At 42.1% G+C, this 27,305-nt stretch overlaps 1 protein-coding gene and 1 pseudogene across 3 annotated transcripts in view; both read right to left on the bottom strand.

Annotated features, from left to right (window-relative positions):
• Positions 1-411: 411 nt before the first annotated feature.
• The window catches only part of LOC126178628 (E3 ubiquitin-protein ligase COP1-like), a 56,860-nt gene continuing 29,966 nt past the window's right edge, over positions 412-27,305 (bottom strand). The window contains exon 3 of one of the 3 annotated variants that reach the window (XM_049924547.1): positions 412-3,846. In XM_049924547.1, the coding sequence (XP_049780504.1) occupies positions 1,714-3,846 (2,133 nt within the window). In that variant the 3' untranslated portion in view covers positions 412-1,713. The remainder of the gene's footprint in view (positions 3,847-27,305) is intronic. The other 2 variants (XM_049924548.1, XM_049924549.1) reach the window with 2 other exon arrangements.
• LOC126100547 (5S ribosomal RNA) lies at positions 11,029-11,146 on the bottom strand (annotated as a pseudogene).

The raw sequence follows: 27,305 nt of genomic DNA on the forward strand, positions 1-27,305 counted from the left end.
CGAAGCATAATAAGTTAAATGATGCATTTATTTTGAAGTAAATATGGGCAAATCATCAAGTCCGAATGCATTATACAAAGTGGAAAGTCGTGAAAGAGTGGTCCCTTAGAGATGAGCTAGGTCATGGTATTCACTTGTGTCATATTGTCTGTTGCTCTAAGATGAGGCAACTGTTCAGTTGGAAGATTAACTTTGGAAAAAAGCTCAAGAAAATGGAGGACCTTAACCCAAAAGTTTAAATAAATACATAGAATCAAATAAGCTGATGTATATTATCCAGATTAGACACAGAAAGTAACTGTGTACACCTTAACTTTACAAATTATAATCTCAGCAAACACAATGATAATTATTTTAATCACTGTTTTAACAGTGTGAACTGATGTTGGGGAGAGCTAGATGTAATTATTTTATTTCAAGGAAAATACTGTATAGAATAAACATCTAGAAGCAGAAAGTTTGAAACAAATATTTGTGTATTACAGATAAGCTTCCTTATTCCACATGTGCAGGATGATAAAATCGTACCATTTTGGAAGAGCACAAAAATGTACTAAGATAAGAATTAAGAATGTTGTGCACAACCATTTCATTTATTTCTGCTGAACTACTTTAAAAAAGTACAATAATCATGGCAAAAAGTACAGCAATCATGGCACAAATTCTATGACTGAAATAGTATGGTGTAACCCTCACTGTGAAGCACTTATTTTGTGTGTGTGTGTGTGTGTGTGTGTGTGTGTGTGTGTGTGTGTGAGAGAGAGAGAGAGAGAGAGAGAGAGAGAGAGAGAGAGAGAGAGAGAGAGAGAGAGAGAACTTACAACATGAAGTACTTATAAACGAAAACTCATCAAGTCACCTTATCACTTATCTGTAAAAACCAATGGTATTTGTCTCAAACAATGACATATATTTTAATGCAGAAAAATCTAGATATTCAGAAATACATACATAGCACTACATCTTTTGCATAACTTTTGAAACTGTGATAAATCTGCAAAATAAACATTCCATTAATCATGATAGTGCTGAGAGAGTGAGAGGGAAAGGGGGGCAGGCAGCAGACTTTGCAAGACACTTGAAGGTAACACACAAAATAAACCATGCAAAACACAAAAGTTCTTTGTATCAGGTAGAGGAATTATTGACAACAAATGTGTAATAAAATAAATATATTTCTACAACTCAAAATGCACAAAGAAATAAATACACACTACAATACATAGAACACATTTCAAAATCTATATTAAAGTTCATATACACCAGACAATACGTTTAATGGATTACATCCAAAATATTATTAATGAACGCTTGGTAACGAATACAGAGTGTGAAAACTACACAATCAAAAAGGTTTCCAACCTCTTGCAAATATCTATATGTACGAAATTACCGGTTTCAGCCGAAACACTAATGCATTAATTAACATGAGGCAAGTTATGCAAAGTACATCAAAATTGAGCAATATGTGTGGGTAGTACACAGAGTACGGGTTTACAGTTGCACCCATCCTAAAAAGTTTGTAAGTACACTGGTTCCTTACTTCGTTTTATGCTGACTAGCAAAATTATATCAAATTGCTGGATTTTACAGTGATCCTCCAAAATGTGACTATGTTAATTTATCCAATAATGGAAGCACCAAAAACACTTGCCCCTGAAAAGGATGAGGTACAACACAATAAACCCTCAGGAACTAAAAATTGTGTACACCTCACACTAGCTCCAAAATTTTTATGATACCTTGACTGTTTGCAGCAACAACAATATTTGAATGCTGCCTCCAACAAACAGCAGATACAAACTCATTAACATCGTCTTCTTTTCTATCTTTTTCCAAAACACTCTTAACAGCATCAAACTTAAAACTGAACAACTGTTTGGTAAGTCCTTTGTAATAAACATACAAGGCGTTATTTTCAGAACCACAAGCTACATAATCTCCATCGGTTGCTAGACCTACAAAATTCTTTTCATTAATATGACCAACAAATGACCGCAGACAATGTGGATTATTAATATTCCACATCTTCAACTGACTGTCTGTTGATGCAGATACAATCTCTTCCTTGTTGAGAAATTTAACATATGACACAGCTTTGCGATGACCTTTAAAAACTGATAATGGCTCCTTCATATTGCGCAGATCGTAATAATGTACACAATGGTCAGCAGATCCAAATGCTAAATGGCAGGAGCTGCGAGGGTTGAACTTAACACAGCAAACATTAGCTTTTGCTTCAAGGGAAGCTACTGATCGGTCAATGTTTAGTGACCACAGCTTCACTCTTGCATCATCTGATCCTGATGCTATAAGTCGGGTATCGACATCATTGAAGTCTACACTCCAACATCTTTTCTCATGCTCTTGGAAAGTTTTAACACGCTGCCCACTGACAGCATCCCACACAGTAACTGTTCCTTCATAATCACTACTCGCTAGAGTGCTTTTGTGGTATGAATTCCAGCTTACACATGATATTTTTGAATTTGATACCATTTCAACACATGGATAGTGAATATCCACTGTGTCTCTTATGACAGCTCCATAATCAAATACTTTTATTCTTTTTGTGACTCCAGCAATGGCAAAAAACTCATTGTCCTTATCAAATTCAATACTAGACACAATTGTGGAGTTATTAAAGATATCGCTTGAATAATTTAGGGTTGCAAGTGGCCGTAAAGAATTATACCGGGAAAATTTCACTAAATTTTCTCTAAATGCATTCAGACCTTGGCTTTCTGATGATGGCATTGCTGTTCTGTCAATGCTACCACCAAATGACTTGTCCATACTGCCTCCAAATGATTTATCCATACTGCCTCCAAATGATTTGTCCATACTGCCACCAAACATAAGTTCTTTGGCTCTTGAATTGAAATAGCACTGAACAAAATCATCAAAATGGGCATGCATACGTTTCCGGCGCAGTGCCAGACTTGTTGCAGAGCTGTCCAAGTTCTTCTGGCTGCCAGTAAATCCATCAGGACCCATTGCTTCACTCATGCTTTCTTCTTTGCTAAGTTTCCCTGGGCCTTCAGAAGACAATTCCTTTTTCAGACCCAATGTGCTGCCTGAAGTTGATGGTTCTTTCTCCAACTTGGGGCATTTGGTGTGGACTTCTTTTAAGATGTTCTCAACTTCTCCTATATCCCGCTTAATAAGAGCAACTTCCCGTGTAAGCTGACTTAACTGCTCTTCCTTCTGCTGCAGTAAATGTGTGAGAAATTCATATAAAAGCTTGTTTTGAGCTGCACATGATTCCGCCTCTAATAAATGTTTTCTCTGTGTCAGCACTTCCAAAATAACATTTACATCTGGCAGTGTTAGGTTCAGTGACTCTGTAGCAACAAAGTCACGTAACCCATCAGGACCTAGAAGGCTTTCACCTGAAGCGTCACGTGTTAAACCAGCCTCTGATGTTCCCATGACTTTTGATTTGTATTTTGAGACCAGCTCATTCAACAAAAAGTTCGGGAACACTTGTTCACGACTGCTAAGAGAAAACCCACATTTTGGGCAGCGTCCACAGGATTCAACTGACTTTGATATGCACCTGTAGCAGAAGGTGTGTCCACACCTTGTGATATGCGCCTCCTCAATCAGCTCGAAGCAGACTGGACACAAATAATCACTACTTTTATCCTCAAATGAGCCGCCAACACCGTTTAGCACCACTGAATGCTGACGTTTTGTAGGTCGAGAACGCTGTGGAGTTGAAGATGATGATGCACTGCCAATACTTCCAGTACTTTTCCCAGAAGCCATTGGCGACAAATACTCACTGAATTGTCCAGAACGCGTGCACTGACCGCCACCATTTATCAGCAGACAGAATGCACCCTGAAACAGATGAAGTATTCATGATTAATGGAACCTCTCATTATATCGTAATGGGTGAGAGAGGGGAGAGGGGGCAACAAGAATATAATTTTTTGCAAACTGAATTACTAGTTAAGTTAAACAAGCACACCACTGAGGCATCACAGACCAAAAACAAATACAATAAGATATTTAAGAGAAGAAAGAAAAGACACACACAAATACCAACTATTGAAGCAACATTCAAGAAAAATGTAGAACTAAGTTTTGCAATAGCTTGTTGTAACATACACTTGAAAATATGCAGATATGGAGGAAGCAAATCCTTTAAGTGACACAGATATGATACATAAACATTGATAAAGTACATCACTACACTGCTTGAGAGGATAGTAAGGGTTGAGACACATTCACGTAATTCTGAAATACAGTTTTAGGTGTATGTACAGAAATAATTCTGTTCTGGTGTATTGTCTGTGTAAGTGAACCAATATTTTGCAAATTTAACTGGCAGCATAACAACATTAAAAAAATGTCTGCTCTGCTCTACGGCACAAGAGAAATTTTCTTTCGGATACTGCTCAGCCAAGCGAAAACTTAACAACAGTCTATAACAAATGAAACAGTAACATCAACTTGTATACAGAACTCTCTAAAGCAATACATTAATTCTATAGTTTCCTTTCATTCCATTTTTACTTCTGTCACTCTTGGAAATTTTGTTTTTATCTGTTCCATGAGACATACCTTCACATTACTGTGGTGATCAACACTAAAATGATTCCACCACGCACTTTCAATGATGGAACTGAAAAAGTGGAATCAGGATGGAGTACAACACTATATCCACCAGGCAGATGGAATGTTAGAAACTTTGTTTCTACAGTAGTAGTAGTAGAGGGTTTTTGGGCGCACGACAGCAAGGTCTTCAGTGCCTTTTCAGTAGCATAGTGAGACGGGTGTCAAGAAAAGACTCAGAACAGTAAGATAAAACAGAACATTAAACACAGGTAACAAGGTTTGAAAAATATGTGCCTACCCACACCGAAGCGTGGGATGAAGCATGTCATCAGCAGTAAAACATGGACAACACAGGAAGAAAGTGGGAGAGGGAGCTGGCTGACCGCAAGGAAAAAAAGCGAGGAGTCAGCCACTCTGCAATACACTAAAACCTCCAGCCTAAAAGTTTAGGCCAGAGTCCAGACACATCACAAAACTTTAAAACCCTACACACACACACACACACACACACACACACACACACACACACACGCACACGCACACGCACACGCGTTTCATCATTCACTAAAACACAAGGTAGATCCCCATCAACTTGTGCTTCTGCCCTTGCATCACGTATAAAATGCAGTCTGTTAAAATGTGGCAGACAGAGATGTGCACACCACAGGCATCACAAAACTGAGCATCCTCCCTCAGTAGTAAAAAGCTATGTGTGAGAGGGCAGTGCCCAATCCGAAGACGTGTGAGGGGTCACTTCTTCCCGCCTGAGCGACCGGCAGGAGGAGCGCCACGGCTGAGTCGTTGACTTCACCAACCGCAGTTTATTGGCCATCACTGCCATCCATTCTTCCTCCCACAACTCCATGCACTTCCGGTGGAGTGCAGAGATGACAGACTTCAAGGGAATAGGACACTGGACCACATCCTGTTCTCTGCAGGCCTCCTTAGCAGCCCGATTGGCCTGTTCATTGCCCCAAATTCCTACATGACCAAGCACCCAACAGAAGGACACCTCCTTGTTTGCTACGGTACTATCCTCAAGCATAATGGAAAAAAATCTCTAACAAACTAGCTTTTATCCACTGGATACTGTTTCAGGTTTTTCAATCTGTTTTGTTTAGGTTGCAGACATTGTACAGGAAACAGTGATCAAAATTGTCAAAGGGTGGTTCCTGGAAATCTGTATTTTCAGCAAATAACTACAAGGAGTTTTAGATGTAATCTGGAAGTCAACTCCCAAATTTACTTGATGCATATATTGACAGTAAATGTGGTCTGCACATATCCAGTGAAAAGTCTTGATACATGCAGTCTTAGTTGATCTATTACCACATTATTTTGTTTTCCTTGCCCTTTTCCTAGATTCCATTGCCATTGTTAACCCAGAAAGCAACTTGCAACATTATGAACTTACAAGTAATATGTATAGATAGTGAGAGAGTGAGAGAGAGAGAGAGAGAGAGAGAGAGAGAGAGAGAGAGAGATGTACTATACCACTAATCAAATGTGAATGTGCGTAGTATATGACTGGTACATGCACAGTGAATAACAGGAGATGAATTTGATAATAATCGTCATCCAACATATGAAAACTTTATAACAATGACAGGAGGTAATGTTTTCTGGAGTTGATTTGAGGCACCCGAAAGTCAATGAATTATGATCACGTAACATTTTCTTCTGATTTTTCCCTGCAATCCATATTCTGCAGTGTCATAACATAGATCAGGAAAGATGTTAACATTTCTCATGTAGCTCAATGTCTTACAATGAACATAACATGAAATAGACTGCAGTTTACACTTGGGTTTGCAAATACGGAACTACTAATTCCGAATTTTAAATTTAATATTTTAATTATTCTCACAGTGTTCATTCATCTATAAGTTTTAATAACTATCTTCAACATACTATCCTTTTTACTGTAAAGCAACTTTCCTTGGCTCCATTTGAAGATAGAGGAGTGAAGGAAACAAACTACCTCCACACGATAAAAATTAACAAAGACAAAACTTCACACTGGACAGATTAATAACCAAAATATATTTCATCTTAAATATATGGTGAAAAGCCTTGATCACACATAGCATTAACTGCATTTATGCAACTTGAGAATAAAACGATGGCAAAAACATAGAAAATAGATTATATGGCCAATAACTTAATTATGTATCTAAAGAGCTGAGAATTCACAGAACACTAACTGAAATTACGCAATGGAAAATCCAGGATTGAATGTAATACTATTATGAAATGGAAAGTTGTCGCTCACCATATAGTGGAGACGCTGAATCAGATAGGAACAACAAAAAGACTATCACAAATACAGCTTTCAGCCAGTAAGTCCTTCGTCAAAATTAGATGACAAACACGCACACGCCCTCTGATGCCTGAGACTGCAGTCACTTGATTATGAGTTGCATTTGTGTGTGTGTGTGTGTGTGTGTGTGTTTGTTGCCTAATTTTGACGAAGGCCTTACTGGCCGAAAGCTGTATTTATGAGAGTCTATCTGCGACTCAGCATCTCCACTATTAGTGAGTGGCAACTTTCCTTTTCACAATATTATAACCAAAATTAAAACTAATAAAATGCAGCTAAAAAGTGAAAGTTTAAACTTTGTGTTGTGTATTTTTGTGGAAAATGCTGATCATCTCTCAGACCAAAGAGAAATTTGGAAAGGAAGTTACAAGTTCAGGAAGAAGGAACAAAAACTTTGAGGTTTATAGATGACAATATAATTCCATCAGAGACAGCAAAGGACTTTGAAGAGCATTTGAAGAAAGATCTCATAAGATGAATGTCAACAAAAATAAAACAAGGCAATTCGAAGGTAGTCAAATTAAATTAGCTGATGCTGAAGTAATCAGATTAGGAAATGAGGCATTAAAAGTAGTATATGAGGTTTTATTATTTAGGCAGCAAAATACTGATGATGCAAGAACTAGAGAGGATATACTATGCAGACTGGCAATAGTTAGGAAAGTATTTCTGAAAAAGAGGAATTTGTTAACAATTAACATCTCAAATGTCAGCAAGTCTTTTCTGAATGAACTGGTATAGAGTGTAACCATGTAGGGAAGCGAAACATGGACAATAGGACAATATGCAGTTCAGGCATGGACAGAATACAAGTTTTTGAAAGTGGTGCTATAGAAAAATGTTGAAGATTACACGGTTAGACTGGATAACAAATGTGGCTGTACTGAACTGAATTGTGGAAACAAGCAATTTGTGGCACAACTTGACTAAAATAATGGATCAGACAATAGGATGCATCCTGAGGCATCAAGGAATAGTTAATTTGGTAATGGAAGGAGCAGGTGGAAGGGGGGGGGGGAGGGAGTTAGGGGATAAAAACTGGAGAGAGAGAGAGAGAGAGAGAGAGAGAGAGAGAGAGTGTGTGTGTGTGTGTGTGTGTGTGTGTGAGAGAGAGAGAGAGAGAGAGAGAGAGAGAGAGTCAGAGTCTTGAATACAGTAATACGGTAAGCGGGTTGAACTGGATGTAGGTTGTGGTAACTATGCAGAGATGATAGAAAAATTAGGGGGGAAAATTTTTTGTGCAGTTTGAAGTTTTTGCACAGTGGTGGTGGTGGGGTGTAATGAGTAACTTTTTGAAAATACTGACCAGTGGTCTGTGAGTGTGGCTACTTAAAGATCACTTTTTTTTCACTACCTCAAAAACCATAGCTTCTAGCATGTTTTGTAGCACAAAATTGAACTATATTAATTTTCCACAAAAAGGTTCTATTCATTTTTTCCTTTAGGACTAATAGTTTTCACATTGCTGAGGATGGACAAAAAAATCACATATTACTAAAAACAGTGTTTTAATGGTATAAAATTAATGTATATTGTTAACTAACGTGTTGGGAACAAATATTAAATGTTTATACCACATCTAAATGCAGCAGAAGTGTAAGGTGGTAAGAAGCGTGAGGGATGATAGGTCGCTGGATTGTAGTTACGTACCTCCCTTTTAAGTCTGCAAAATAAAGAGCACAAAAAGCAATTACAATATTATGAGAAGGAAAGTTGCTACTCATCATATAGCGGAGATGCTGAGTCACAGATAGGCACAACAAAAAGACTCTCACAATTAAAGCTTTCAGCCATTAAAGCCTTCGTCAACAATAGATGCACACACGCAATCACAAATCACACACGACTGCAGTCTTATGTGTGAGTTGTTTGTGCGTGTGTGTGTGTGATCTCCACTATATGGTGGGTAGCAACTTTCCTTCTCATATTAATGGTACATTCCATCCTGGATGTTCCATTGTTTGAAAAACCAATTACAGCGTGTTTCACATTTTTTTATGTACGAGGTGCATTCAAGTTCTAAGGCCTCCGATTTTTTTCTCTGGACTGGAAAGAGATAGAAACATGCGCATTGTTTTAAAATGAGGCCGCATTCATTGTCAATACGTCCCAGAGATGGCAGCACCGTACAGCAGATGGAATTTTACCGCCAGCGGTGAGAATGAGAACTGTTTTAAATACTTAAAATGGCGACGTTTTCCTTACTTGAACAGCGTGCAATCATTCGTTTTTTGAATTTGCGTGGTGTGAAACCAATTGAAATTCATCGACTGTTGAAGGAGACATGTGGTGATGGAGTTATGGATGTGTCGAAAGTGCGTTCGTGGGTGCGACAGTTTGATGAAGGCAGAACACTGTGTGACAACAAACCAAAACAACCTCGGGCTCGCACAAGCCGGTCTGACGACACGATCGAGAAAGTGGAGAAAATTGTTTTGGGGGATCGCCGAATGACTGTTGAACAGATCGCCTTCAGAGTTGGCATTTCTGTGGGTTCTGTGCACACAATCCTGCATGACGACCTGAAAATGCGAAAAGTGTCATCCAGGTGGGTGCCACAAATGCTGACAGACGGCCACATGGCTGCCCGTGTGGCATGTTGCCAAGCAATGTTGACGCGCAACAACAGCATGAATGGGACTTTCTTGTCGTTGGTTGTGACAATGGATGAGACATGGATGCCATTTTTCAATCCTGAAACAAAGCGCCAGTCAGCCCAATGGAAGCACACAGATTCACCGCCACCAAAAAAATTTCGTGTAATCGCCAGTACTGAAAAAATGATGGTGTCCATGTTGTGGGACAGCGAGGGCGTAATCCTTACCCATTGCGTTCCAAAGGGCACTACGGTAACAGGTGCATCCTACGAAAATGTTTTGAAGAACAAATTCCTTCCTGCACTGCAACAAAAACGTCCGGGAAGGGCTGCGCGCGTGCCGTTTCACCAAGACAACGGACCCGCACATCGAGCTAACGTTACGCAACAGTTTCATCGTGATAACAACTTTGAAGTGATTCCTCATGCTCCCTACTCACCTGGCCTGGCTCCTAGTGACTTTTAGCTTTTTCCAACAATGAAAGACACTCTCCGTGGCCGCACATTCACCAGCCGTGCTGCTATTGCCTCAGTGATTTTCCAGTGGTCAAAACAGCCTCATAAAGAAGCCTTCGCCGCTGCCATGGAATCACGGCGTCAGCGTTGTGAAAAATGTGTACGTCTGCAGGGCGATTACGTCAAGAAGTAACGCCAGTTTCATCGATTTCGGGTGAGTAGTTAATTAGAAAAAAAATCGGAGGCCTTAGAACTTGAATGCACCTCGTATATATACTGAAGCAGTCAGTGAAAATTTGTACCAAGGCTGTGAATTGAACCCCGGTCTCCTGCTTACAAGGCAAGTGTGTTAGCCACTAAGCCATCTCGGCACAATGGTTCGCACAACTGCATGGATTACCGTGGCATGCCTCCCTCCTCGATCCAAATTCTCACTGCCGCCCCAGCCTACTTTGAATTCATATCTTGATAGCTGCATGAGATCAGTTAAGTCTCTGAAATTGTGTTATTTCATTCACAAAATTATACCAACCTTTCAACAGCTTGCCATAGGAATCACAGGTGACATAATGTGCAAGACACTCTCAAAGGAGGTTTTCATCTTCCACAAAGTGTGTTAACACTAAATGGAATAGAGATATGAATTACTAATAAGGCAAATGTAAGAAACGCGTAAGCACGCAACCTACGTAAATCTCTGTGCACTGTTCTACAGTGCTACAGGGAAAATGATTCTTAGTCATTTTGTGAGGGGGTTGTAGCATTCTTCTGAGAAGGCAACTTCCCCACGATGAGTGCAGCTCACTTTCCAGTTTACGAACAGACTATACCTCTCCAGCATTTCCTATCCATTCCTTTCATGTGAGCAGACAAAGTAACTTTGCTTATATAAACTAAACTAAAATGCGTCCCAACAGGTCTTGGAAGGCTCAACAGTACCAGTATCAACCGGCCACCGTGTCATCCTCAGCCCACAGGCGTCACTGGATGTGGATATGGAGGGACTTGTGTCAGTTTACGCGACTGGAGCCGCTACTTCTCAATTAAGTAGCTCCTCAGTTTGCCTCACATGGGCTGAGTGCACCCCACTTGCCAACAGCACTCGGCAGACCAGATGGTCACCCATCCAAGTGCTAGCCCAACCCGACAGCATTCAACTTCGGTGATCTGATGGGAACCCGTGTTACCACTGTGGGAAGGCTGTTGGCTACACATTAATATAGTAAAGTTATTTTCAGTTTATTAAGTGAGTATTTATTTGTTATTGTTAACTGAGCTATTATGTAAAAAAAGCTCAACAGCTGGAGCTGTCAACTGTCTACTACACTGAAGAGCCTGCCCCAAGTCTAACACAATTTCAGTATTTACTCAACAATTTCGATTTCATTGACTCCACTATCAATGGCTGAAATACTTTTTGCAGGTTAAGGGTATCAAGTTCATCACCCCAGCCTCCACTCTCCCAATGTCTGAAGAGGTCCAGACGATCAAACTGGTTTCCTCTGTAACAGAAGCAGTCCGTATGGAGTTATGGAACTTCAGATATCTGAACAAAAGTAAAGTGATCCATTATACAAGATCACTGTTCTAGATTTAAATGAGATCAGCCCTTTTCCAACAAACATATTGACATCCAACCTGTAAGATATACTGTGGAGGTGTGGTAAGTGGTGCAAGTCTTATGAATTACAGGGATTTATTCAGTCTATCACTAACACAGTAAATGGTGAGAAGTGTAGTACCTCAATGGTTATTCATTAATTCACCATTACAACAAGATTACACAGCTTTACAATATACTGTCGACAACAGATTGCAAGATGCCACTTTTGCCAATCAAATCCCTTTCCTGCCAACACTACATAGGTTACCGACATCACATTTACAAATGAAGCACTTCTCAGCCACAGTTTATAGCAATGTATTTTACATAATAGCTCATGAGTACTCACACAATAAACTGAAAAAAACTCTACTGCATAAAATTAGAATCAGTGGTACTATTTCGTCTACTTGTATAAGAGAACTGGATAGGAAATGTTGGCGAGAGATAGTCTGTCTGTAAAGTGAAAAGGGAGCAGCACTCATAGTGGAGAAAGTTGCCTTTTCCAGAAGAGCACTGCAACTGCTGTACAGAAATAACAAGAGTCAACTTCACCACTAACAGTGTAAAACACTGTGCAGTGATTTACCCAGAATATGTCCATTTGCTTTTCTTGTGTCTGTATTATTAGCAACTCGTATCTGTTGTATTCAACGCAGTCTTAACACACTTTTTGGATGCTAGAACACCCTCTTCCCCCCTCCAACTGGGAGTGTCTGTGCACTGCCTCACCAGTGATTCATAAGATGAGCTGCAGAAGAATCAGTATAATATTGTGAAATACCCTGCCCACATCTACGTGATTACTCTTCTATTCACAATAAAGTGCGTGGCAGAGGGTTCAATGAACCACCTTCAAGCTGTCTCTCTACTGTTCCACTCTTGAATGGCACATGGGAAAAACGAGCACTTAAATTTTTCTGTGCGAGCCCTGATTCCTCTTATTTTATCGTGATGATCATTTCTTCCTATGTAGGTGGGTGCCAAGAGAATGTTTCTGCAATCGGAGGAGAAAACTGGTGATTGAAATTTCATGAGAAGATCCCATCGCAATGAAAAACTCCACTCCAATTCACGTATCATGTCTGTGGCACTATATTCCCTATTTCGCTATAATACAAAACGAGCTGCCCTTGTTTGTATTTTTTCAATGTCATCCATCAGTCCCACCTGATGCGGATCCCACACCACACAACAATACTCCAGAATAGGGCGGACAAGTGTGGTGTAAGCAGTCTCTTGTAGACCTGTTGCACCTTCTAAGTGTTCTGCCAATGAATCACAGTCTTTGGTTTGCTGTATTCACAACATTACCTATGTGATCATTCCAATTTAGGTTATTTGTAATTGTAATCCCTAAGTATTTAGTTGAATTTACAGCCTTCAGATTTGTGTGACTTATCGCGCAACAGAAACTTAGCAGATTTCTTTTAGTACTCATGTGAATAACTTCTTTATTCAGGGTCAATTGCCATTTTCCGCACCATACAGATGTCTTATCTAAATCATTTTGGTCATCTGATGACTTTACAAGACGGTAAATGACAGCAGCATCTGCAAACAATGTAAGACGGCTACTCAGATTGTCTCCTATGTCGTTAATATAGATCAGGAACAATAGGGGGGCCTATAACACTTCCTTGGGGAACGCCAGATATTACTTCTGTTTTACTTGATGACTTTCCATCTATTAGCACAAACTGTGAACTTTCTCACAGGAAATCATGAATCCAATCAGTCAACTGAGGCGATATTTCATAGGCATGCAGTTTGGTTAGAAGACACTTGTGAGGAGCAGTGTCGAAAGCCTTCTAGAAATCTAAAAATATGGAATCAATCAGACATCCCCTGTCGATAGTGCTCATTACTTCATAAAGAGCTAGTTGTGTTTTGCAAGAACGATATTTTCTGAATCCATGCGGACTGTGTGTCAGTAAATTGTTTTCTTCTAGGTACTTCATAATGTTCGAAAACAGTATATGTTCCAAAACCCTATTGCAAATTGACGTTAGTGATATGGGCCTGTAATTCAGTGGATTGCTCCTACTTCCCTTTTTGGGTATTGGTGTGACTCGAGTAATTTTCCAGTCTTTAGGTACAGATCTTTCTGTGAGCAAGCGGTTGTATATAAGTGCTAAATATGGAGCTATTGTATCAGCATACTCTGAGATGAACCTGACTGGTATACGATCTGGACAGGAGACCTTGGCTTTATTAAGTGATTTAAGCTGCTTTGTTACACTGAGGATATCTACTTCTATGTTTCTCATCTTGGCAGTTGTTCTTGATTAGAATACAGGAATATTTACTTGGTGAAGGTGTTTCGGAAAACCGTGTTTAATAACTCTGCTTTAGTGCCACTGACATCACTGTTGTTATCACACAGTGAAGGTATTCATTACGTCTTGCCACTGGTGTGCTTTGTGTATGACCACAATTCTTTGGGTTTTCTGCCAGTTTTTGGTGTGGAAATTATTAAAAGCATCTCACACTGCAGTACGCGCTTTATTTCGAACTACTGCAAAACTTTGCCAGTCTTGGGGATATTGCATTCTTTTAAATTTGGCATGCTTTTTTCGCTACTTCTGGGACAGCGATCTGTCCCGTTATGTGTACCATGGGGGATCAGTACCATCACTTATTAATTTATGTGGTATATATCTCTCAACTGCTGTCGATATTATCTCTCTGAAATCATTCCACAACTTTTCTACGCTTACATGATCAGATCAGGAGTGAAGACTTGTCTCTTAAAAACGCACTAAGGGCATTTTTATCAGCTTTTTTAAATAGATATACTTTGTGTTCCTTTTTTATGGTTGTAGGTGTTATGGTATTCAGCCTAGCAGCAACTGCCTTGTGGTTGCTAACCCCTGTATTCGTCACAATACTCACTATTTGTCCAGGATTATTTGTTGCTAAGAGGTCAAGTATGCTTTCGCAATCATTTACGTTTCAAGTGGGCTCATTGAACTAATTGTTCAAAATAATTTTCCGAGAAAGCATTTAGTACAATTTTGGATGATGTTTTATGCCTGCCACCAGCTTTAAACATATAATTTTTCCAGCATATCGAGGGTAGATTGAGGTCACCACCCACTGTAATTGTATCAGTTTGAAATGAAACTCAAGTTTTCTTTGAACTGTTCAGCAACTGTATCTTCCAAGTCGGGGGAGGGGGGGGGGGGGGGGGGGGGGCAACAAAAGCATCAAATTAATATAACTCTTCAGGCTTTCCCGGCGATCTAATGACATCTTGGGTTGTCGGGTGTTCTGCCGAATATCAGCGTCGTACTTGCACGATATTTCGGTCACGTAGCTCGAGACCTTCATCAGGTGCGACCTGAGACTGCTCCTCGAGTGGACCTGGTCCAGTATTTATGCCTATGGCCTTCCCCCTCCACCAACGGCTGCAGGCGCTTCCTCTGTGGTCCGCGCCCATTCCCTGCGACCTGCTGGAGCGTTGCTGCTCCGTTTTCCGTCCGCTGCGGTTCTAGGTGTTCCCTCAGCGGTCCGCGCCCACTAAACCCGCTCCTGGGGCTTTCATCTACGGTCTGGAGTACCAAGCGTTCCCCCTGCGGTCCGCGCCCGCTCACCATGACCTGTTGGAGCGTTGCCGCTCCGTTTTTCGTCCGCTGCGGCTCTGGATGTTCCCTCTGCGGTCCGCGCCCACCAGTCCCACTTCTGGGTGTTCCATCTTCGGTCTGGTGCGCCTGGCAGTCCGTCAGGGGCTCGTTTACCATCTCCATCTCTCTGGTTCTTCTGTTTGTGTAGTGTTGCAGCTGGCCCCATTGCTCCTTTAACAATTCCAGAGCCGGATCCCAGGCTCTGCTTAGCTGGTACCCTGTGTCACGATTCATAAGATCATCAGCCATTTTAATCTCTATCGATTCTCTTATAACACTGTCCCAGAATCTGGGTGTTTGTGCTAGAATCTTGGTATCCTCATACTTCATGGCATGATCTAGTTCCAGGCAGTGTTCAGCAATGGCTGACTTAGTCACCTGTCTTAATCTAGTGTGCCTCTGATGTTCTTTGCACCTGATCTCCACAGTTCTTGTCGTCTGGCCAATGTAGGACATGCCACATTGACAAGGTATATTGTAAATCCCTGGTTTTCGTAACCCCAGGTCGTCTTTGACACTCCCCAGCAGTCCCCCGATCTTGTTGGATGGACAGAAAACACACTTGATATTGTGTTTACGGAGGATCCTACTGATTCTGGCAGAAATAGAGCCAGCATAGGGCAGATATGCCACCTTCTTTGCTTCATCTTGGTCTTCTTCAGGAACCTGTGGTATAGTGGCTGGTCGGAGTGCCCTCTCAATTTGTCTGTCCGTGTATCCATTCTTGGAGAAAACTGTTTTGAGACGTTCTATCTCTATGGGTAGATTCTCTTGGTCTGACAGGGCACGTGCTCTGTGGACCAAAGTCTTCAGAACCCCATTCTTCTGTGCAGGGTGGTGACAACTGCTGGCCTGCAGATATAAATCAGTGTGTGTTGGTTTTCGGTACACACTGTGGCCAATTGATCCATCTGCTTTCCTCTGGACTAGTACATCCAGAAATGGCAGCTGGCCATTCTTCTCCAGTTCCATGGTGAACTTGATATTAGGGTGGCATGAGTTAAGATGTTCAAGAAACTCATTGAGCCTATCCATCCCATGTGGCCAGATCACGAAGGTGTCATCCACATACCTAAAGAAGCATGTGGGTTTAAATGCGGCTGTCTCCAATGCCCTCTCCTCAAAACTCTCAATAAACATGTTGGCAACCACATCGTGCACACCACGTCGTGCAAGTACGACGCTGATATCCGGCAGAACACCCGACAACCCAAGATGTCATCAAATTAATAGTTTAGTCCGATTGTCAGGTATAACCTCTACCTACACTATTTCACAGGAACTACCTACTTCAATTTCACTACAAGGCAAACTACTCCTGAAAGCAATAAATACTCCACCACCAACTGTATTTAATCTATCCTTTCTGAACACTGTTAGATCGTTTGAAAAAATTTCAGCTGAACTTATTTCCTACTTTAGCCAGCTTTCTGTACCTATAACTATTTGAGCTTCAGTGCTTCCTATTAGGGCTTGGAACTCTGGTTCTTTCCCAACACAGCTACGACTATTAACGACTACAATACCCATCGTTTCTACAACTACCTTACTGCATTTTACCTGTCCCCTTTTAGACTGATGCCCTTTCTGTGGTTCCCTGAGACCTTCCAACCTAAAAAAACCGCCCACGTCCCTTCCACACAGCCCCCGCTACATATGTTGCTGCCTCCTGTGTGTAGTGGACTCCTGACATATTAAGCAGAACCTGAAAACCCACCACCCGATGGTGCAAGTCAAGGAATATACAACCTACACAGTCACAGAACCGCCTGAACCTCTGATTCAGACCCTCCACTCGGCTCTGCTCCAAAGGACCGGAATCGATTCTATCGACTATGGTACAGATAGTGAGCTCCGTCTTAATCTTGGAAGCAAGACTTGCAGCCTTTACCATTTCCGCTAGCCACAGGAAACCAGAGAGAATCTCCTCTGATCCAATGTGACACATCATTGGTACCGACATGAGTAACCACCTGCAGTTGGCTGCACCCTGTGTCTTCATAGCATCCGGAAGCACTCTTTCCACATCCAGAATGACTCCCCCGGTATGCACACTGTCTTCCTTCCCCTTCTTGGCAGCCATGTTCCAAAGGGGCCCCATTATACGCCTAACGTTGGAGCTCCCAACTGCCAGCAAACCCACCGTCTGTGAATGTCCAGACCTTGTGGGCCGAGAAGCTTCCTCTGAACAAGGTGGACAACTGCATGCGGCTCACAGACTTTGTCAGATAAAGCCCAAAACTTGTTCGTCAAATGAACCGGGGAGGCCCTACAATCGGCCCCTCAGATATTTTTCGCTGCCTGTCAGCCTTTGGAATGATCTCCCACTCGACCATGGGTGAGGGTCAACCTCAGTGCAGGCAGTGCCTCGAGTTGCCACAGCAGTGGACCAATCAGAGGACATGTGGGACGTGCTCGACATCCCTCGCATACCTGTGTCCGATCCCCCATAGTGATACTTCTGGCAGCAGCCTCAAGCTGTATGACGCACACCAATGCAGCCTGGAGCTGTGAGCGAAGGGTCGCCAACTCAGCTCGCATCTGTACACAGCCATCAAAGTTCCTATCCATTTCTGCAGTCGCTACTGTTCGAGGCTCATAAAAATATGTAAGAAACAAATGGTGTACTCTGATTATTTGCAGCAGTAATTCAAAATAATGTAGCAGAGAGAATGGGGAACTGCCTGTTTGCTCTTTATTTTGCTGACCCATGAAGGAGGAACATGCATGCCCACAATCTGGCAACCTACCTTCCCTCAAAGCTTCTAACCTCCACTCTAGCTGTTCCACCCTGTTATATCCCCAGAACACAATTTACTCAGTAAAGTGGCTCTACTGCACTAAGAAAAGATACACAGAGTTGTTCTTAACCCATTTCATTTAACAACTGACATCAATTATACCCAATAACCTGTGATTTTCCCATCTGCTGCAATGCAGAAGCTATTGTCTCAGAAAAAAAAAAAGGAATTGGAGTTTTTTTTGTGAGAAATGTCATGCAGTTTAAACTTGTACTGGGAACATTTTCGCTGGATGCTGTGGTTTTCAAGAAAACCCAGAACTACAGCCCCTCCCCCCACCCTACCAGTCAGGATTTTTAATGTGTTGTTTGTGACACCCCCCCCCCCCCCTTGTACAAAAATTTGTGACTGCACAGACACCCCCGCCCCAATAACTACAACATCCTGAATAAAAAATTAGTTTCTAAGTATGGCCACATGCAAAAAGAAGAATATGAGATAGTGCACCTCATTCTTTTATTGATCTTTAGAAAGCACAATAGAAATGTTCACAAATAATTACAGCAGTTGTTTCTATTCTGCTGTATGTATCACAAGGACTTACAATTTCACGAACAACATGCTCATTTGATGAAAGCTAACAGTTTTTAATGTTGAAATGAACTTTTGTCCCTAAGACATTTTTCAAAATTTCCCCAATGTATGTTGTTTAGCTTGCCTCACATTATATTGGAAAGAGATAAAAATTGCCAAAGGGTAATTGCAATCCTGACCCCTGAGAACAGCAAAACATTATGCAATGTTGTTGTTGCTGCTGTTGTTGTGGTCTTCAATCCTGAGACTGGTTTGATGCAGCTCTCCATGCTACTCTATCCTGTGCAAGCTGCTTCATCTCCCAGTACCTACTGCAACCTACATCCTTCTGTATCTGCTTAGTGTATTCATCTCTTGGTCTCCCTCTACAATTTTTACCCTCCATGCTGCCCTCCAATGCTAAATTTGTGATCCCTTGATGCCTCAGAACATGTCCTACCAACCGGTCCCTTCTTCTTGTCAAGTTGTGTCATAAACTCCTCTTCTCCCCAATTCTATTCAATACCTCCTCATTAGTAATGTGATCTACCCATCTAATCTTCAGCATTCTTCTGTAGCACCACATTTTGAAACCTTCTATTCTCTTCTTGTCTAAACTATTTACCGTCCATGTTTCACTTCCATACATTGCTACACTCCATACAAATACTTTCGGAAATGACTTCCTGACACTTAAATCTATACTCTATGTTAACAAATTTCTCTTCTTCAGAAACATTTTCCTTCCCATTGCCAGTCTACATTTTATATCCTCTCTACTTAGACCATCATCAGTTATTTTGTTCCCCAAATAGCAAAACTCCTTTACTACTTTAAGTGTCTCATTTCCTAATCTAATTCCCTCAGCATCACCTGACTTAATTCGACTACATTCCATTATCCTCGTTTTGCTTTTGTTGATGTTCATCTCATATCCTCCTTTCAAGACACTGTCCATTCCGTTCAACTGCTCTTCCAAGTCCTTTACTGTCCCTGGCAGAATTACGTCGTCATCGGCGAACTTCAAAGTTTTTATTTCTTCTCCATGGATTTTAATACCTACTCCAAATTTTTCCTTTGTTTCCTTTACTGCTTGCTCAATATACAGATTGAATAACATCGGGGAGCGGCTACAACCCTGTCTCACTACCTTCACAATCACTGCTTCCCTTTCATGCCTCTCAACTCCTATAACTGCCATCTGGTTTCTTTACAAATTTTAAATAGCCTTTCGCTCCCTGTATTTTACCCCTGCCACTGTTAGAATTTGAAGGAGAGTATTCCAGTCAACATTGTCAAAAGCTTTCTCCAAGTCTACAAATGCTAAAAATGTAGGTTTGCCTTTCCTTAATCTATTTTCTAAGGTAAGTCATAGGGTCAGTATTGCCTCATGTGTTCCAACATTTCTACGGAATCCAAACTGATCTTCCCCGAGGTCGGAATCTACCAGCTTTTCCATTCGTCTGTAAAGAATTCACGTTAGTATTTTGCAGCTGTGACTTATTAAACTGATGGTTCGGTAATTTTCACTTCTGTCAACACCTGCTTCCTTTGGGATTGGAATTATTAAATTTTTCTTGGAGTCCGAGGGTATTTCGTCTGTCTCATACATCTTGCTCACCAGATGGTAGAGTTTTGTCAGGACTGGGTCTCCTAAGGCAGTCAGTAGTTCCAATGGAATGTTGTCTGCTCCCGGGGCCTTGTTTCGACTCAGGTCTTTCAGTGCTCTGTCAAACTCTTCCACGCAGTATTGTATCTCCCATTTCATCTTCATCTACATCTTCTTCCATTTCCATAATATTGTCCTCAAGTACATTGCTCTTGTATAGACCCTCTATATACTCCTTCCACCACCTTTCTGCGTTCCCTTCCCTTCATTGCTTAGAACTTGGTTTCCATCTAAGCTCTTGATATTTATACAAGTGTCTCTCTTTTCTCCAAAGGTCTCTTTAATTTTCCTGTAGGCAGTATCTATCTTACCCCTAGTGAGATAAGCCTCTACATCTTTACATTTATCCTCTAGCCATCCCTGCTTAGCCATTTTGCACTTCCACTCTACCATCTGGTGAGCAAGATGTATGAGACAGGCAGGCGAAATACCCTCAGACATCAAGAAGAATATAATAATTCCATTCCCAAAGAAAGCAGATGTTGACACATGTGAAAATTACCGAACTATCAGTTTAATAAGTCACAGCTGCAAAATAAAGAAAAAATGTTAAAGTATACAAGTGAAATAATTTCCTTCAGAAAAATATGAATATGTTAACCTCACACAGTTCCCACAGCTTTCCATTATATTTCACAGGTGATTCAATATACGGGATATCAGCAAGGTGATATGAAGCTTTCTTTACATACTACAGAGTTTTACCTCTCTGCACGTGTGGTGACTATGACAAAGAAAATGACCACGACTGCCATTAATTAATCAAACAGATGGTATTTTATTTGGCATTTGTTTATCAAGTTCCATAAGCAATTTCAACAGATTTCTCTTTTAGTAAATGTGAATTGAACTGCAAGAGTCTCATATTACATCTCTGAAAACACCTGAAGTTTGGTATTACTAGAGCTAACAATACCACATTCACAGCAAACGATAATTCATTGTCAATATCAGAAAATCTGTAGACCATTTTGAAAGTTAAGGGGAGTTGGAACGCCCTATCCTGACAATGTTAAATTTAGTCAACTTGGCTTCCCTGTATTTCACAAACCACTGTAGCTATTGACATGAAACTTTTACAAGACATTAAACTGTATGTGAGTTTACTGAACTACAATAATTGCATATCAGTCACTGCTTTCAGAAATACAATTTTTAATTACTCGGTTAAAAATTTGGTGTACTTTTTTGTATGTTATCCGAAATAATTTTAATTATACGTAACATTATGTTGTTCTTTCAGTTCAGTAGACTCAGGACATATATGTTATTACTCCCTGATAATTTGGATACTCTACTCTAAGTGGTTTCTGGGATTTAGGGAAAAAGCAACAGAAAATGTAAATTTTCAGGAACGGCTACTAAAGTTTCAAAAGACTGTAACTCACTCAATATATGCTTAATTTTTTTTATTTTTCATCGCTCAGAAGCACCCTGCATCATACTGTATATCATCATCTTGATCTTTTTCCAAGTTTTTTCTTCTTTTCTTCTTTCTAGACTCCTTATTGGCCAGCTGTGCTGCATACTCTACTTTATCAATGTGAACCTTGTCCATCCATTCAAGTTCACTGATGCAGTTTTAATTCCTATATGCTGTAGCACTTTCACCCTACCAATGTTGCCATAATTAAAAGCAATAACAGCATCACTGACCTCCCCCCCCCCCCCCTACTTTATTGTTTTCGTTCCAACAAAAACATTTTTTGGCAAGCAAGTCCATAGATTATTGAACAACTCATTGGGATTTTGAGTCTGACCATGCAGACACTTCTTCAGTAATTCAGGATTTGCCAGGTCTCTGTAAATAGGTTTTACAATATCCATGACTGCTGCTGCGATGGAATGTTTATGGCTGTATGAAGTGTTTGAGTACTGGGCATTGCAGTAATTGCACCATGAATCAGGTCCAGGAGTGCAAAGGTGGTGTACTGGTTTTTCATCAGCTGACAGTCTGTGGAAGAAGGTAGCCCACAACAAATCCTCAGTATTATTTCTAATGACTGTCCCATAATACTGCTGTGGTTCATCAATCATCAACTTCTTCAACCCGGTGCCCATCCTCTTCTCGAGATGACCAATATTTAACCTTTGTAACACAGCAATCCACAGCCTTCTATATAAAAAATTATCGATTTTATTCGATCTTGAAGTAATGCACGTAAAAATTTTAACGTTTTCAACTGATGTAGATTATATTTAAAAAAATAACATAAAATACTTCCCATGTGAGTTTATAAGTAATTATATATAATTCAGAAAATTGCAAGTTTTATGAGATGAGAATACAAAAATATGATTTTTTTTCTCCATTCCAACTCCCCTTAATTGAATGTAGAGTACCTATGCATGAAAGTATTCTTGAACTGTGGATTTTCTTGTTACGTATACTCACTCTCTCTTTCCTAAGAGTTACAGACAAGATTTATCACTAAATTAGTGTCACATCCTAATAGCAGTGTACAGAAAGAAGAAAAAGGAAGATTGGGGACCAACATCCCATTATTAACACAGTTATTAGAGACAGAGTGCAACCTTGGAATGGCCAAGGAGAGGAAGGAAACTGACTGAGCCCTCTTTACAGGAGCCATGCTGGCCATCACAGTGAGGTAGGTCTACCTAAATCTATATGGCAAGGAGGGAATTCCAAGCCTACTCCGCCCATAGGAAATCCACTGTTTTAACCATGGCACCAAATTGCTCAGTGTGCAGGAAAGAGGACTGACTCTTATCTGTCACATGTTCTGTAATTAGTCTGATCTTGTCTCAGTTATGTCAATGTAACGACCAATTAGGCAGAAAATGTATTCAGTATTTATCATACAAACTATTTCAGAATATTCTCAGGTAGTATCATGATACAAAGTGTGTCTGTAAGATAACCAAGTGCGAAGAGATGTTAACTGAATTAAGGTTCTACTTTGAAAGGTTCAGGGTGAAAGCAATCATTTTGTTTGAATGTGATTTTATATATTGAATTAGGCAAAATCTGGGCTGGGTCCACTGACACCAGTAAGCCTGTTAATCAGCCACTGATGAGAACTCCACTGATCACTCACTCAGTATCACCCTGGTGTTGCAAAGCTCAACCACATCTTTCACCTGCTCTTCAACTACATTTGTTGAGTTCCGCCGGCAACCCTACCTACAGAACACTCACTATCTGTCTCTGTCTCAGAAATTATCTGAATGTGAGAGAATTGGTAGATGTGAAGTACATGTACAGACAAACAAATGATTACAATTACAGAAAAATTGAATGATATATTCAAGAGAAAGAGCTTTACAAATTGAGTAAGTCAGTAACGGGGTGGTCTCCTTCTTGACCTTATGCAAGCAGTTGTTTGATTTGGCACTGAAGGGATAGAGTTGTTTGATGTCATTCTGAGGAACATCATGCAAACTTCTGTCCGATTGGCGCATTAGATTGTCACAATCCCGAGTTTTGTGTTTTTTTTTTTTTTTTTTTTTTTTTTTTTTTTTTTTTTTTTTGTGGTTTTAGGGCGCACAACTTCAATGGTCATTAGCGCCCTGACTACTCTAAGAATGCACCGCGAGGTACAAGTTGATAACAACAACTAAAAGGGAAAACACGATAAAAGAGACTGACAGGCATAGGATTAAAAAACAACATCATCAAATGTCCTTAGCGAGGTTCGTCAAACTGATAAAACAAAGAACACGAGCAGCTGCTCGTGGGTCATCCGCTAAAATTGCATCGAAAGTATTAGGCAGTTTAAGATCGAGGCGCAGTTGGTTAAGATCTGGACAGGACATTAAAATGTGTCTAACCGTCAGCAAGTGCCCACATGGGCAGAACGGCGCAGGCGCAGCCGTCAGCAGATGGCGATGGCTGAACCGGCAGTGTCCAATTCGTAACCTTGCTAAAACGACCTCCTCCCGCCGAGAAGGGCGTGAGGAGGACGTCCAAGCCACGGGAAGAGGTTTTAAGGCCCGAAGCTTGTTGTCGGTAAGTGCAGCCCAATCGGCATGCCACAGCGACACAACGCGCCGACAAATGACCCTGCTAAAATCGGACGAAGGGACACAACAAGAAGCTGTCCGAGGCTGGAGGACCGCAGCCTTGGCCGCGGCATCTGCAGCTTCGTTCCCAGGGATACCGACATGGCCAGGAACCCACATAAAGCTAACCGGCGGACCGACGTCCACCAGCCGCTGAAGAGAGTGTTGGATCCGGTGTACGAAAGGGTGAACCGGGTACGGATCACTGAGGCTCTGGATGGCGCTCAGAGAATCTGAGCAGATGACATAAGCAGAATGTCGGTGGCGGCAGATGTAAAGAACAGCCTGGTAGAGGGCAAAGAGCTCAGCTGTGAAGACCGAACAATGGTCATGGAGCCGGTATTTGAAACTTTGTGCCCTGACAATAAAGGAACACCCGACCCCGTCATTGGTCTTAGAGCCATCTGTATAAATGAAAGTCATGTTGATGAACTTCGAACGAAGTTCCAAAAAACGGGAGTGGTAGACCGAACCGGGGGTGACCTCTTTTGGGAGCGAGCTGAGGTCAAGGTGAACGCGGACCTGAGCCTGGAGCCAAGGTGGCGTGCGGCTCTCGCCCACTCGAAAGGTTGCAGGGAGTGAAAAATTAAGGTGTTGAAGGAGGCGACGAAAGCGAACTCCAGGGGGTAGCAGGGCAGAGACATACAACCCGTATTGAAGGTCAAGAGAGTCGTCAAAAAAGGAACGATAAGACGGATGGTCGGGCATTGACAGTAGCCGACAGGCATACCGACAAAGCAGTATATCGCGCCGGTAAGTGAGTGGCAATTCGCCAGCGTCAGCATGAAGACTCTCTACGGGACTGGTATAAAATGCTCCGATTGCAAGTCGTAAACCCCGATGTTGTATGGAGTTGAGGCGGCGTAAGATGGATGGCCGTGCAGAGGAGTATACGAAGCTCCCATAATCCAGCTTGGAGCGGACGATCGACCGATATAGACGAAGTAGGACGGTTCGATCCGCTCCCCACGACATACCACTGAGAACACGGAGGACATTTAAAGAACGGGTACAACGGGCGGCCAAATATGACACATGTGGAGACCAGCTAAGTTTCCTGTCAAAGGTAAGGCCTAAAAATTTGGTGGTCTCTACGATTGGGAGAGCAACAGGACCAAGTCGTAAGGACGGTGGGAGAAACTCTTTGTAGCGCCAGAAGTTAATACAGACCGTCTTCTTGGCAGAAAAACGGAAGCCATTGGCGACACTCCAGGAGTAAAGACGGTCAAGAGAACGCTGAAGACAGCGCTCCAGGACACGTGTACGCTGCGCGCTGCAATAGATGGTAAAATCGTCCACAAAAAGGGAGCCTGATACATCAGCTGGGAGGCAATCCATTATTGGATTGATCGCGATGGCGAAGAGAGCGACGCTCAAAACTGAGCCCTGTGGCACCCCATTCTCCTGGCGAAAGGTGTCGGACAGGACAGAACCCACACGTACCCTGAACTGTCGATCCATTAAAAAGGAACGAATAAAAAGAGGGAGGCGACCGCGAAGTCCCCATGTATGCATGGTGCGGAGAATGCCCGCCCTCCAACAGGTGTCGTAAGCCTTCTCCAAATCAAAGAACACAGCCGCGGTCGGGCGCTTCCGCAAGAAGTTATTCATAATGAAGGTCGACAAGGTAACCAGATGGTCAACAGCAGAGCGGCGCCTACGAAATCCACATTGGACATTGGTAAGTAGGCTTCGAGACTCGAGCAGCCAAACCAATCGAGAGTTAACCATTCGCTCCATCACTTTACAGACACAGCTGGTAAGTGAGATAGGTCGATAACTGGAAGGCAAGTGCTTTTCCTTCCCCGGCTTAGGAATCGGGACAACAATAGACTCGCGCCAGCATGCGGGAACATGTCCCTCAATCCAGATGCGATTGTATGTATGAAGAAGAAAACCTTTACCCGCAGGAGAAAGGTTCTTCAGCATCTGAATATGAATAGAATCAGGCCCTGGAGCGGAGGACCGTGATCGGCCAAGTGCGGTTTCGAGTTCCCGCATGGTGAATGGGGCATTATAACTTTCACAATTCGAGGAGCAAAAGTCAGGTGGCCTAGCCTCCTCTGCCTGTTTGCGGGGGAGGAAGGCAGGGTGGTAATGAGCGGAGCTCGAAACCTCGGCGAAAAAGCGGCCGAAGGCATTGGAGACAGCCTCAGGGGCCACAAGGACTTCATTCGCGACCTTCAAGCCAGAAACTGGGGAGTGGACCTTAGTGCCAGATAGCCGGCGCAGGCTACCCCAGACAACAGAAGAAGGAGTAAAACTGTTGAAGGTGCTTGTGAAAGCAGCCCAGCTGGCTTTCTTGCTTTCTTTAATAATACGACGACACTGAGCACGTAAACGTTTATAATTAATACAATTCGCCACTGTAGGGTGGCGTTTAAAGGTGCGTAAAGCACGTCGACGAGCACGTAAAGCGTCTCTACATGCTGCGGTCCACCAGGGGACCGGTACGCGACGTGGAGAAGAAGTAGGGTGAGGGATGGAATATTCAGCAGCAGCGAGAATGACTTCCGTGAGGTGTGCGACCTGACGATCGCAGCTTGTGAAGGTTCGATCCTGAAAGGTCGCCCTGGAAGAAAAGAGCCCCCAGTCTGCCTTGGGGATGGTCCAACTAGAGGAGCACGGAGAGGGAGTATGCTGCAGGAGATGGATAACACACGGGAAGTGGTCGCTCGAATATGTATCAGAAAGTGCATACCACTCAAACCGGCGTGCAAGTTGGGGAGTACATATGGAGAGGTCTAAATGGGAATAGGTATGAGATGTGTCCGAAAGAAAAGTAGGGGCGCCAGTATTGAGGCAGACAAGATTGAGCTGGTTGAAAAGGTCTGCGAACAAGGAGCCCCTCGGGCAGGAGGCTGGAGAACCCCAAAGGGGATGGTGGGCATTGAAGTCTCCAGTTAACAAAAACTGGTGCAGGTAGCTGAGCAATAAGTTGCATCATGTCTGCCCTGGTAACGGCAGAGGACGATGGAGTGTAAACGGTACAAAAGGAAAACGTAAAAGTGGGGAGAGTAATGCGGATGGCAACTGCCTGCAGGCCGGTGTGCAACGTGATGGGATCGTAGTAAATATCATCCCGGACCAGCAACATAACCCCTCCATGAGCTGGGATACCTACCACAGGGG

This window comes from Schistocerca cancellata, chromosome 1 (genome assembly GCF_023864275.1).
Source record: "Schistocerca cancellata isolate TAMUIC-IGC-003103 chromosome 1, iqSchCanc2.1, whole genome shotgun sequence".
Classification (NCBI taxonomy): Eukaryota; Metazoa; Arthropoda; class Insecta; order Orthoptera; family Acrididae; genus Schistocerca; species Schistocerca cancellata.